Below are 13795 nucleotides of genomic sequence, written 5' to 3' on the forward strand. Positions count from 1 at the left end.
TATCCCAGTCCTTACATAATTCTATTATCCAAACCAATTTAAGGTGGGAGACTCGCTTATAAGCCTTATCCAATCCGGATTTAATTTTGGAGTCCTAGTTTTCTATGGTATTTGATCCCATCACGTGCACATCTTCGAGTTATGTAAGGATACTAGGAATTGCTCTCACATGCAAATAAGTTATTAGTTGCATGGATGTACTTTTCACTTCCTCAATCTGTTTCGTACCACCTAGTATATATTATTGTTCTATTACCTACAATTCCATCTGTGCAATTTTTGCATGTGCGCTCCAAGTCAATTTTGTTATTCATCAGTATGTACACTTCTTTATATTTCTTTATGTCCACCTATAACGCTACTCGTGTTCATATTTTAGAACAATTCTTTGGTCCTATTTTACTCCACCTACTCTTGTACATTTTTCAAATCCCAATTATTTCGTTCACAATAATTCACGAATTTTTTTCGACAGTCCATTTTCCTATCATTTACATTCACACGTCACTTTGTTATACATTCCGCTTACTCTTTTCTTATTCCATTTTTTCCTTGATTTTTCTTTTCTTCTTTGTCATATGAACTTTGTTCGCATGCCAAAGAGAGGACGATGTTTCGACCCCCACCTACGTGGCAAACGTCCATTAGTAGGGGTTTCCATTTTATTCGTTTAATCGTCAGGGCTAAAGCTCAATTTGCAATACCATGGATCAATGTACATGCCCATTAACTCATGTGTCTAAGGCTGAACCTTAGCCACATGGTTTGCCACTAACGTACATTAATTTATGTTCAGATTCGTTTCTTATTAAAGAAATAATTATCAGTTGAGAGTTATATTCAATTACAATTACTTGAGCTACAAGAAGTCTCTACTCTATCTATATAAATACCAAACTATTTTTCATAAAGAACTACGTTCTACCTATATAAATACCAAACTATTTTTCATAAAGAACTACGTTCTTGAGACTTGATCCCATCGATAATTTGGGTACGTAGGCAACCGAAAGGTACAATCTCATCATTCTCCCAATTACCATTACTTTTCTAACTACTTTTCTACGTTTTTCATCTCTTTCGTCACCATTTAGTGTTTTGATCATATTTGGTCGAAACATAATTAGCGCCACCTGTGGGGAATTAGCAAAAAAGTCATTGTGAGGGAGAAAGCTAATTTCAAGTTCATCAGTATGTTATCCATAGCAATCCACCAAGACAACTTTTCACTCAATCAGATAAGTCTTTTTTACTTTTAATCTTTTGTTTATAATAGTGTGGAACATGGAGATTTAGTCGAAATCAGATTCAACACCAGTTCTAATTATGTAGTAGGTATTTTTAAATGAGTATATTTCTATGCCAATAAAGAATCATCAATGCCTGTATAAGCATCTTCACACCGATATACTCCACATCAATATGGCTCGCGGTAGACTACCTGGAGACACCTTCTTAGCTTATATCAGCTTCCATCAGAGGGCTCCGTCATACAAGTCTCGCCCCACGCATATGACTCGTGGAAAACAAGCAGCTAAAACACATCATTTACAATTTCGTTATCTTTACGGCTGAGGAAATAACTTATTTAGAGTGCCCACTACACTACTATTAATGTATCAACTATCAAAGCCTACTTGGGGACGTACGTATTTTTTATTCATATTATCTATTATTATTTGGTGACAGATTCTTCGATATCTCTACTAGCAGCAGCAAAAATATCTTTTAATATGCAATTGTCTTGTTGAGCTTCAACATTGACATTGACTATCTAAGGAATATGACGTACATGTCTCTATTCTTTCACTTCATAGGCCGAAGAGGGGACGATGTTTGGACCCCCACTATGGAGATGGACCCAATACGTTCTCTACAATGAAGAATCCTTATCAAGCAAGAAGACTATTTGTCCAAGTACAACGCACCTCAATGAGATAAACACCAAATCACATTAATTAGAAGATCATCATCAACAAGTTTAAGTTCTGTCCAATCACTACATATTGTAATCTATATAATTACAAACTTCATGTAAAGAGCACAAGGAGGAACTCTTATTTTCTTCTTCATTCTCATGTAATCTCCAAGCAACACCATTAACAAATTAAATATCAATGTGGACGTAGGCGCTTTTGCCAAACCACGATAAAATTATTGTGTTCTTTTTAATTTATGCAATATCTTTATTATTTTAAGTTTACTATTGAGTTTTTGGTACTATCACTTTCATTAATTCTATTGTGTTTGACCCAAGAAATTGTGTCAAAACAGTATCAACTTGCAGAGGGTCCAGCACAGGAGATGAGACAGGTTCTATGGCGGTTGCAGCAGGAGGGACGGAAGTGTTCATTTCCAGCTCGCCAATAATAGGAAGTAAATCAACAGAGGCAGAGGCAGCAACAGAGGGCACTACATTAAGAGCATTACTTGCATCTTTGGGTGAGGCATTCTCTCGTTCACCCAAAGCCCCACGTTCATGCTCTTCTCTGAGCTGCTCATACTTCTGCTCCATCTCTTCTAGTTCAAGGCACACATCGCCATACGTCCTTTTAGCCTGCAGCGTGACCCCTTTGCACTTCAGGGTGAAGTCGTTAGCCGTGGCTAACTTCCCCTCTAGGTCGCTCACCATGTTGACAACTACCATCTTCTCTAGAGTCACTGAGACAAGCTGCGCTTTCACAGCGTCCAACTCTTTCTTCTCCGACTCCTGCACCGCCCGAACGGACACCAGCTCGTCCTTCAAAGCCTCGACCTCACCCTTCTCCATCTCAGCAAATTGAGCCGCCGTCTTTAACTTTTGATAACTAGCTATCAACTGCACCAAAAGAAGATCGCAACATCACATAAGGGTACATTCCAATGCAAATATATGAAAGAGTGAAAAATCAATCCAACAATGACAACTTGATTGCTTACCAAATAGTGCGCCAGGTCCATAGCCCTCAGGTTATGTTCTAGACCCTTAGAATCAAGATCCTTCCTATCTCCATCGAGCGTCATCCCCTCCAGTAAACAAGCTGTTATAGGTGCAGACATGTAACTAAGGTCTGACCTCTTCACGAACTATTTTTGTCCCGACCTCTCATTCACATACTCCAGATTGTGTTCCAAAATGTCCTTACCTTTACCAGAAAAACTCTTCCCACTATCCTTGGCAACCCCTTTCTCCTTCACCCTGCCAGCAATAGGAATCGGAACAATTTCAGTACCACCACTACCCAGAATACTAAAATTTACCTCGGCCCTCGACCTTGAACTACGAGCGGTCTTCCCTCCGTTCGCTTTAACACACTACCAAAGACTGTGAGAGTCGCCCCCAACGTGCCCAGACCTTTTAGCAACCTTCACAGCTCGCCCTTCAGACTCTTCAGCATTCCTATTCAACGTATTCTTCTGCTCACGAAGACTGACCGCGATGTCATCCAGGTCGAAGGTGTAGAAACCGTTATGGTTGCACCGAATGATTTACTACGAACCGCGAAACACCACGCACAGCAGAATAAAGGGTGTCTCTCACGGTTTGGTTAGAAATTCATACCTTTAGATCGGCAAAGATAACTCTGAGAATATAAGATATATGAATCAGCAACCTCTTGATCTTTTGTTGTATTCCCATCCTTAGATTGGACGTTGTGTGGGCAACGATCTACTAACCCTTTCTTTCTCTCTCTCCTTGCCTCTCTTTTCCAATAAAAAATGAAATAATGAATAGTGAATTCGGCCAGGAGAGAAGGGTTTCTATTTATAGGCTACAACAGGGACCATGAGGAGAAATTAGGGTTGGGCCTCCTAACGGGTTTGGGCTTCCCATGTTCTCCCAGAACACACGGCCCAAGTCCATCAACAAATGGCTTATTCCATTAAAGGTCATTGTTGCACTACCGCCCTAATCCCAAATTACGTATTACATTTATGGGTTCCATATTATATGTTTGTTGATCTCCCTGTGTTTATCGTTGATCAAGTCAAGTTACTGACAACTACATTAATCAACTTCTTATGTCCTTAAGTAGTACCACTCAACCTCATTGTCATGTCGGATTAAATCCACCTGCAGGGTTTACATGACAATCCTTATGAGCTCCTCAAGGGGACATCATCAACCCGACTTCCTGCGGGTCACGGATTCCTTTTATAATCAACATCACACCTTACATACAATGTCATTACCCAATCCATCCAGTTTGTTGATTCACAAATGAATCTCACTCATTGATGATTTAAAGCAATGTACAATGCACATAAATGCCCGTTATTATATCCGGATTAAGAGTACAAGCATCCATAATAACAGATGTGTTTGTTCTCTTATATAATCAGTATAAAGAGAAACAACCTCACTTGGTCCTGTTCAATACACACAAAGTGTACTAGTATAATCCTGTAGTCAAGATAGACTAATACCAGATTATACTACAACCGTACCAATGGTTTGTCCAAATCCATATGGGTTGTGAACGTTTACTTATACTTTATAAGGTACTGATGATATGATCTTCTGTGTGTCACCACACACCATATCATCTACAACATAAAGTATTAGACACATGCATATAACTAATAACATATATAATATGCATAACATTTGCCCATATGATTCTCATTCAAAATATAAAGAATTATAGTTAATACAAAAGTAATGCTTTTAGTATATAACCCTATCAGAAGGGGGCGTCCTCTTGCCCTCTCCCCCTTGCAGCGACCACAGACCTTTCACCGTCAGGTTGCCTCACCGACCTATTATCACCAGCCCCACCACCAGGTCGCTCCTGAGCAAACCGGCTCTTGTTCCTAGCCTCCCTACTAATAATGCCACTGTCCTCACACTCCATGCTTGAACCACTTGATGATGTAATCACATTCTGACCACTGGACCTCTTATTATGTTGTTTCCTCTTTGCCCTGATCCCATGTTCTCCTCTTTCAACAAAGTAGATGGCCACTTCAGGCAACTTCTCCCGCTTCTCAGCACGAGTCAGATAAGCAAACTTCTCTATCACACTACGTCCTTTCCTTCTGGCAATAGCGATCTCTATAATATAAAAAAAGTCAAAGGTCAGTTCGTTATAGCACATACTTATCAACATACAAAACAGAGGCATGGTTCAACCAAACAACCTAGTACGTACCAGTAAAATTACAAACCCTATTCTCCACACTAAACCCATAGGTATAATAATTCCCAACTATATAAAATAGCCTCTTCTCCCAGGGTTCATTACTAACCCCATCCAGAACGCTAGACTTCTCAGTTAACGTCTGTAAGCTAAAGTTGTTAACTCTAGATCGTTTCACAACAAAATGCTCAGCAATATCCACAACACCAATGTTGTATTCTCCACTCTCATTCAAAAGTTCGAATGCTCTAAGCAAAGGCCATGTGTTCCCAATGAACTGGCAGGGTGCTTTCTCACAAAAATTTAAAAACTCACATGTCAGCCTAGACAACGGTAACCTCAACCCCGCTCTCAGTTCCCTTTCGCAGATAACCACACCATAGTCACGGGGGACGAACGCGTTACTAAAAACGTCAGCGTCCTCACCCAGTTCGTGAATCTCCATATCGCTTCCACGAATATCATACGCACGCCTCAAATCACCAAAGCTTTTCAGAGCTCGCTTGTCTACTACCCTAAGGCAACCCACTAGAGGATGATGCACCAGAACTGCTCGCACCCACCACCACAGAATCAGAACCAACCTCCTCTATCTTCTCACTCAATGAAACATCTCGAATCTCCTCAGATCGAGTATCATATGAATTAGACATACTTCCTCTTCTTGTACAACTCACCAACAACAAATAAATGACAGCTAAAACCTAGTGAACCCAACAAAAGAAAAAAGCAGCAAAGAAAAGGAAACGCAAAGCAAAAATGGCATAGACTAACTTGTGCCTTCCGAACTCAAGGATGCAAATGACGAACACTTCAGTTCTCCAGGCGTATATCACAAGCCACCAGTAGTAGCGCAATCATTTTATTTAACCCTAACGTGCCACGTCTCCCCATATTACGAGGCGGTTCAGTTGCAACTTTTTAAATCAACCGTCCCACGTGCCATCCATGTGACAACTTAAATCTCTCACCAGATCGCTACACAATAACAAACGACCCACTGAGAGGGGGTTGTGTGAGGGAGTAATATACACTTTCATTAATATTAAGCACGTGTCCAGCACACCAAGACGGTAACACTCATCTATGCGTCCAAATCACTAAGGATCAGTTCATACAGGTCATGTGACCTCATCAGCACCCTGAACGCTACCCCTTAGATCGTCCGCATCCAGAATGCTCATATTGTCCATCACCTCAACAGCTAGTAACGTATGGCCTAGCTGTTACCTTAAAGACCGGAGCTGCAGATGCGCTCGCCATTACTCCACTGCAGGATGCCTTTATGGCTCTTTAATTGCCATGAAGACCAGAACTTGACTAGACGCGAGAGAGGGGGAGGCACAAGCACCCTCACCTATATAAAAAAGAGGTGGAACTACGTCTGACCTGATTCAAGGCTCTCCCTAGCAGAGGAAACTTGATACGTAGGCCCTCGGTCAAACCCAATCAACCAACCCATCTTCCTCAAATTGCCTACTCCAGTAAAGTTAAACGAAACTTAACATTTACACCCATCTAGAAAGGTTTAAAACGAAAATTGATCGCCGTACTAAAATTGTATTTGGGCTTGATTGAAGCAAATAGAAATGAGTAATAAGGGCCTTTGGGCTTTGGCCCACAAAATATCCACACAAGCCTCTTTACACCCTTTTTCTCCACATTTGGTCCCGGGACCACATATTTCCATATATAGAAGATCTGGGCTACCACGAGGATATCCCTATAGAGATGAGTGTTTCGAGACCGTTGGATCCAAGATCTAACGGTCCGAAAATCAAAAACAAAAAGGAAGAGAGAGAATATAGGTTTGTTTTTTATTTTCTACTTTCCAGGTGTCCGGTCCAACTAGACAGCCAATTGTCACCAAAACAGGCAAAAACCCTTATTACTCACTCTTCACTGCCCACTCTCTTTCAGTCTCAGTCTCTTTTCACACTTTCTTCTATATCTGCATTCCCTTTAACACCCCCAAAAACTCTCAACTCTCAACAAGTAATAACCCTTAGGTAACAACTTAAATTAGTTGGGGCTTGATTGTTCATGTTCTGTTTTTACACTTGTGCAGCATGTTCATATGTTCTGTTAGTAATGTAGCTCAAGCTTTTTTTTTTTTTTTTTTTTTTTTTTTTTTAATGGTAATGTAGCTCAAGATGAGTTTGGGGCTTCTTTTGAAAAAAAACAAAAAAAAAACAAGCTTTCTGAAAAATGCTTGATTTTTTTTAATAAAGAAATGACCCCGGCCAGCTCTTTGGTTTTTTTGACAGGATAAATGGCGAGAGAAGGACCTTCTGACGTTCTAACTCCAGAAAGCATAAGTAGTCCATTATTGGTCAGGAGTTTCGATGAAATGAGCCCCACTGGTAGTTACTTTGTTTAAAGCTGTTTCATTGTTATTGAAGTTGGTGTTATTACTGTTAGTTATCTAGATTTAATTATTTGGTGCTTGAGTCGTTTGAAAGTTACTCTAGGTTAGTTATGCATTCATGTATCTAACATGAGGTTTCTGACGTTGAGTTAGTTGGATAGTACGACCAAGATCACTCATCTCGGATGTCCGAGCTAATTAATGCTATTGACATTTATTTGCATTTGCTTCTTTTTTTTCCCTTACTAATTGGTAAAAGTTAATTATCATTGGTGTATAATGAGAAAGACAAACAATAATGATGAGGTCTCCTATAATGTACTTGAAATGGAAGTGCAATTATGCCATCGTTCAAACACTCTTAGCGAAATTGCATCAATGTAGAATATATGTGCATATTTGGAATGGAAGTGTTGGGCTTATCCATGTCTCGGAAGCACTATATTCCACATTAGGTTGTTGTCGACCAAACATAACAATATGTTTGTGTATAGTGCCTACCAAATTCAAGACACTAGTGTTTTTGCTGAAACTGAATGGCTTATTAAAGTGTGATTTCGTGTCTATCTTTTCCACCACGAGGAAGTTCTCCATTTCCGTTATGCATTGTTCTCTATATTCTCATTTTTTCAGGCTGTAATTTCACATTTTAGTACTATGTAGAACCTTTTAAACTTGCCGTCAAAAGAGACAGTTTGCTTTGGATTTCTCCTACACGTTCATTGAATTAATTTCATAACATAGAGCAAATTCCAAAGTATCAGGATTTTTCCTTACACTTTTAAGTACAAAAGTTAATGATGTACTTGATAATTTTCTTACGTCTACAGTTGCACATAACCTGTTTTTTTGCTGCACAGAGCTTAACCCCTGGCAGCGTAAAAGGATGAAATTCAGTGATGACCCCTGGCTCTGTAGAGAACATGCTAAATCAAAATACAAGAGAGACAAAGTTTTACTTGATGTTGTAGATTACTCTGACCCATTTTCCATACCGAATCTGATGGAAAAACTTGATCATGGTATCTATGGTAGTGTTGCCAAAGACATTGAAGACCTTTGTGCGCGGCAGTTTCAAATGTTGCAGCCTGCATTTTCTTTGTACCCATCACTTTCCAACCATCGTCAAGATGCTTTACCTCAGTCACCTATTAGTGGCAGCCCAGTCATGCGACACAAACTTCCGCAAGCAATCTGGAGACTTTTAAGTTCTGAAATCCCACAAGATTTAGGTTTTTTCACTCATTCTGGCACATCATCCAATGATTATGGTAAACAAGATGGTAATGATATGCGTGTGATTAATGAAACAGTTCAGAGTACTGTTCTTCGCTCAAATCAGAAGGCTTCTTGGCATTACCAGGAGATTGTCGTGGGATTACCTTCTTTCCGATCACCTCTTCACCGATCAAAAGAAAGAAAGAAGCCAAGCTATGTGGTTAATTCTTCATCGAATGTCTTGGCATTACCAGTAAGTTTTTGAATGCATTACTAATTTTCAGGTTGCAAGCCTTGGTCCGCTCTTAAGAACTATCAGTATGAGCCCTTGTGGTTAATTTTATTTATTATTATTATTTTTTGCCTCCTAACATTGCCCCATGTGATCATGTTTAGAATTTACTTATTGGCCCTCAATTTTTCATTTCGCAACACTCTTTTTCTAAGGTTGGACTGACTCAATTGAGCTGATTTCTTCAAGGATGATCTCCCCTGAAAATCAGATATTAGTTCATTGTGTAGGTCCACCTTTAAGTAGGAATTTCAAAAGGAGATATCATTTTGGTCTCGCTCCCGAAACGAGGAGGCTCATATACACTGTCCAAGGACAGATTTCCCTGTGATTAAAAGCATATTTGTAAACTTTTATGTGGCCAATGCAATGGATGAGATGGAAAGTTTTAAATCTTATTCGGCCTTTCATTTTGGATTATGAAAGTTCTGTTGTGACAGTGTGAAACTAATGATTAATCCATCAATTTCTTGTACTGTTTTTCAAAGGTGTTGATAGACTGTGTTGTTAGTTCCTTGTTATTAGAATGAGGCATTTGTGATGTGGTAAATCTGTAAATTGATGTATGTAGAATAAGTTTCAGCTCACAGATGTTCAGAATAGCCAAGTCGTAAGGAAAGATCAAGGAACTCTGAATGATGAAGCTGAACCAGAAAATGATAAAGGATTATATGTAGGTGTGAAGGATGACGAACTGAGACATGAAAGCAGTCGTCAATGTGATTTGGATGATGGTCTTGGAGACATATGGGGGGAAATGACAGTAGCATTAGGATGCATTAAGGTATATCTACTATACTCTTATATATTGGCAACCTTTGGAATATGGTGGTCACATTTTGCTGTTGTGATCAATCAATCATAATTTGTGATCCTGTTGGGTATCTTCTCTCTTTTAAATGTTACTTTGTTTTCTTTTTGAATATTCTTGCATGCTACCTTTAGATATCATTAGCATAAAGTGGATGTACTTTTCCATGAAGAGTCCAATGACTCCTCTAAACGAAAAGTATAAGACATCCTTGGTATAATGGTATTAAAAACTGAAAAACTCGTCGCCTCTATTTCTTGTTCAGTTCACAGTCCACAATGTCATTGCTTCTATTCTTGTCTTCGAAGTACACCTTTTGTAAAGCCCCAACCAAATCTAAGTTATTTCGACATTTGATTTTCATCCATTTAACTTTCCCGAAGCCTTGCTTTTCAGAAGCTGTAGTAAGATCCCTTAAAAAACAATAAAAAATAGTCTTTGATCTGTTTTTGTACTTTTTTTTTCTCCTTTTGTAAGGAAAGACTTAGGCCAAAAGGACTTCCTGTTTTTGGGTTTATACAATAATCCTATCGGTTCATGAAAACCTTCGTCTAGTCTTCCCGTACAATGTCATTTAGTTGAGTCAAGGTGTTTTGTTCCTTGGTTCTTTAGTCCTCTAGGAGATTCCCTCTAGCTTGTGCTGAGATCTAAATGACTAATACTATCTTTCAAGATACTGGAGGTTAATGTTGCTTGGAAGCAAGCTGGAAATTTCCAGTGCTCAAGAATCTGTTTTTATCAACTGTCAATTAATCAATTTGTCGTTTGCTTTCTCTCTTTCCAGGATGTTACAGCAGACATTGTTGAGCAAAATGAAGATGAAGGAGAAGAATGTGGTCATTCTTTTGTTCTCAAGGATGATTTGGGGTTTGTCTGCCGTGTCAGTGGTGTCATCAAGAAGAGTATCGAGACGATATTTGACTACCAATGGGGAAAGGTTTGGACTTACAGTTGCTTTTACATTAGTTTAAGCATTCAGCTCACGAGTTGGGAAAATTATTTCAAAATGGATATTCTGGTATATTGACGTTTGCTTCTCCATTTATCAGGTTTCAAAGACTACAAGGACTTACATGTCTGAGTACTGTAGTAGTAAGCAAAGAGACAAACGTGACACTGCTCCTCTTTGTGGAGTTAATAGTTCTCATGACCTCACAGTGTTTGATATATCCGTGCATCCAAGGCACATGAAGCAGATGAAGGGACATCAGCTTGAGGGGTTTAATTTCTTGGTTAGGAATTTGATATCTGATGACCCAGGTGGTTGCATTCTAGCACACGCTCCAGGGTCTGGTAAAACATTTATGATCATCAGTTTCATTCAGAGTTTTCTAGCTAAGTACCCACATGCTAGACCACTTGTTGTACTACCAAAAGGCATTCTGGCTATATGGAAGAAAGTGTTTGCGATATGGCAAGTAGAAGACTTTCCTTTGTATGACTTCTACTCTTCCAAGGCAGAGAGTCGGGAGGAACAGTTAAGAGTTTTGAAGGAATGGGTTGATCACAAGGGGATTTTGTTCTTAGGATACAAACAATTTGCCAATATTGTTAGTAAGAGTGAAATTAACAGTAGTGCTGCTGCCTGTCATGACATTCTTCTGCAGGTCCCAACAATCCTGATTTGCGATGAAGGCCACACTCCGAGGAATGAGGACACAGATGTACTGAGCTCACTTGCAAAAGTTCAAACACCTCGAAAAGTGGTATTGTCTGGGACCTTATTTCAAAATCATGTGAAAGAAGTCTTCAACATCTTGAATCTTGTCCGCCCAAAGTTTCTGAAGTCTGATACATCCAAGACTATCAAAAGGCGTATCATGGGTAGAGCTCAAATATCTGGTGAGAGGAGGCAAGTTATGGCTAAAGCAGATGACGCGGTTGAAGAAACCTTGCAGAATGATGAAAACCTAAAAAGAAAAGTGACTGTCATACAAGATCTGCGGGAAATGACAAGCAAGGTTCTTCACTATTACAAAGGAGATTTTCTAGATGAACTTCCAGGTCTTGCTGATTTTACGGTTCTACTCAATCTCAGCCCCAGGCAGAGACGTATTATTGATAGTTTAAAGAATGTGGAGAAGTTCAAGAGGACGGCCATTAGCACTGCTGTTTATCTGCATCCGCTGTTAAAAGTGATTTCTGAGGGTGCAGCCATTGGTGACAAAGGATGCAGAGTTAATGAAGAGAAGTTGGACATGCTGTTAGAGAATCTAGATGTTAGAGACGGGGTGAAGGCCAAGTTTTTCCTTAATATCTTGGGACTGTGTGAATCGTCTGGGGAGAAGCTTCTTGTTTTCAGCCAGTATCTCCTTCCGCTGAAGTTCTTGGAAAGGTTGGTGGTTCACACGAAGGGTTGGGGGGTTGGTAAAGAGATCTTCATGATCACTGGTAACTCCCGCCCTGAGGATAGAGAGGAGTCTATGGAGCGTTTCAACAGCTCCTCGGATGCCAAGGTTTTCTTTGGGTCAATTAAAGCATGTGGTGAGGGAATTTCTCTTGTTGGGGCGTCTCGCATATTGATCATGGATGTGCATCTTAATCCATCAGTAACCCGCCAAACAATTGGGCGTGCATTCCGACCTGGCCAAGTGAGAAAAGTTTATATCTACCGATTGGTGGCGTCTGATCCTGCAGAGGAGGAAAACCATAAAATGAGCTTCCGAAAGGAGTTAATTTCTAAAATGTGGTTTGAATGGACCGAGTTCTCTGCTAACCCTAATTTTGAGATGGAAAAGGTCAATCTGAGTGACAGCGGTGATGAGTTTTGGCAATGCCCTTCACTGAGGGAGGATGCAAAGGATGTTTGCAGGAGGTTAGTAAAAGTTCTACCGATAGACTGTGTTGTTGTTATTTATTAATTTTGGTGTGAACAGCGAAAGTTTGTTTTTCTCAGGTAAATTACCATATCGTAAGGGAGTCTGCTGAAAACTTCTTTTGGGATAGTTGTGTTTATTGCACACTAGCTGGGTAAGACAGTCTCATGCCAATTCCCTCTTGAAATTGTTTTCTGATTTTTCTTGATGTCCTTTCACACAAGGCCCAAAATTTCGATATCGGTTAATATATCGGTGTACCCAAAAACCGAGATATATCGGATATTTCGGTTTTTTTGGTGACCAGTCCAAAGTTTCTAAAATCTCGGATATCTCGCCGATATATCTCGGATATATCGGATATTTCGGAAATTTCAATATTAAGTTATTAACAATTGGTCAAAAAGTCAACTGATATATATCGATTATCTCGGAAATATCGATTATATCGGCAATATAAACTTTCATATCGGAAATTCCGATATATCTCGAAAAAAAAGGGATTCAATATTCGGTGGATATATGTCGGAAATATCGATATCGGTATACCAATTTACCGAGATATATCGGCGAGATATCGGATATCTCGGCGATATTTTGGGCCATGCTTTCACATACTGTGCTTTGGTTCATATTTGTCATTATTGCAAAATTGATATTTATGTCTGTTCTTCTCTTAGACACTGACAGGGACGACAATAAGAGAATCAGCTAAGGGGTTTTGAAATTGATGATGTGACTGTTGACACTTTTTATCTCGGTCAACTCTTGCTTTCTCTTGTTGATAGTAGTTATCTGGGTGCACAATAAAATTTACTGTTAGTAATGGTATCAGATACTATTGAAATATAATTTCTACAACAAGAACAAACAGTGAATATAAAAAGGCTGAGGCACGGATCGGTACGCTCTCTTTAAGGTTGTTTCGCGTATGTTTTTCTCTATACAGACAGATCATGTCAGCATCCAAAATACAACAACCAGTTATTACTCTTATCTATTTACTGCACACAAACCAAATAAGAAAATGACGAACAATGAGACTGATATTTTGACTGCCCAAAAACATAGTTTAGAAAATAAGGTTTTGCAGATACTATATAGGCTGCTGGTAGAGGAGTTTATGTAGAGACAAGAAACGTGGAGCACTAGTAAATCTGCTTTTATAGG

The 13795-nt window shown here is 39.4% G+C and overlaps 1 protein-coding gene across 1 annotated transcript; it reads left to right on the plus strand.

The window, feature by feature from the left end:
* The first annotated feature begins 7016 nt into the window (after positions 1 to 7016).
* On the plus strand, positions 7017 to 13547 carry LOC147517414 (protein CHROMATIN REMODELING 35-like). The gene is made up of 8 exons (XM_086594681.1): positions 7017 to 7129; positions 7388 to 7483; positions 8349 to 8959; positions 9582 to 9782; positions 10594 to 10746; positions 10859 to 12624; positions 12706 to 12779; positions 13306 to 13547. The coding sequence occupies exons 2-7, from the start codon at positions 7393 to 7395 to the stop codon at positions 12707 to 12709; spliced, it is 2826 nt and encodes a 941-aa protein (XP_086450807.1). The 5' UTR covers positions 7017 to 7129; positions 7388 to 7392; the 3' UTR covers positions 12710 to 12779; positions 13306 to 13547.
* Positions 13548 to 13795: the final 248 nt, after the last annotated feature.

This window comes from Coptis chinensis, chromosome 2, assembly GCF_015680905.1.
Source record: "Coptis chinensis isolate HL-2020 chromosome 2, ASM1568090v1, whole genome shotgun sequence".
Classification (NCBI taxonomy): Eukaryota; Viridiplantae; Streptophyta; class Magnoliopsida; order Ranunculales; family Ranunculaceae; genus Coptis; species Coptis chinensis.

Coding starts and splice junctions, on each gene's coding strand:
- LOC147517414 (XM_086594681.1), top strand. CDS start 7,393: ATGGCGAGAGAAGGACCTTCTGACGTTCTAACTCCAGAAAGCATAAGT. Junction 8,960..9,581: donor CGAATGTCTTGGCATTACCA/GTAAGTTTTTGA, acceptor AATAAGTTTCAG/CTCACAGATGTTCAGAATAG. Junction 9,783..10,593: donor TAGCATTAGGATGCATTAAG/GTATATCTACTA, acceptor CTCTCTTTCCAG/GATGTTACAGCAGACATTGT.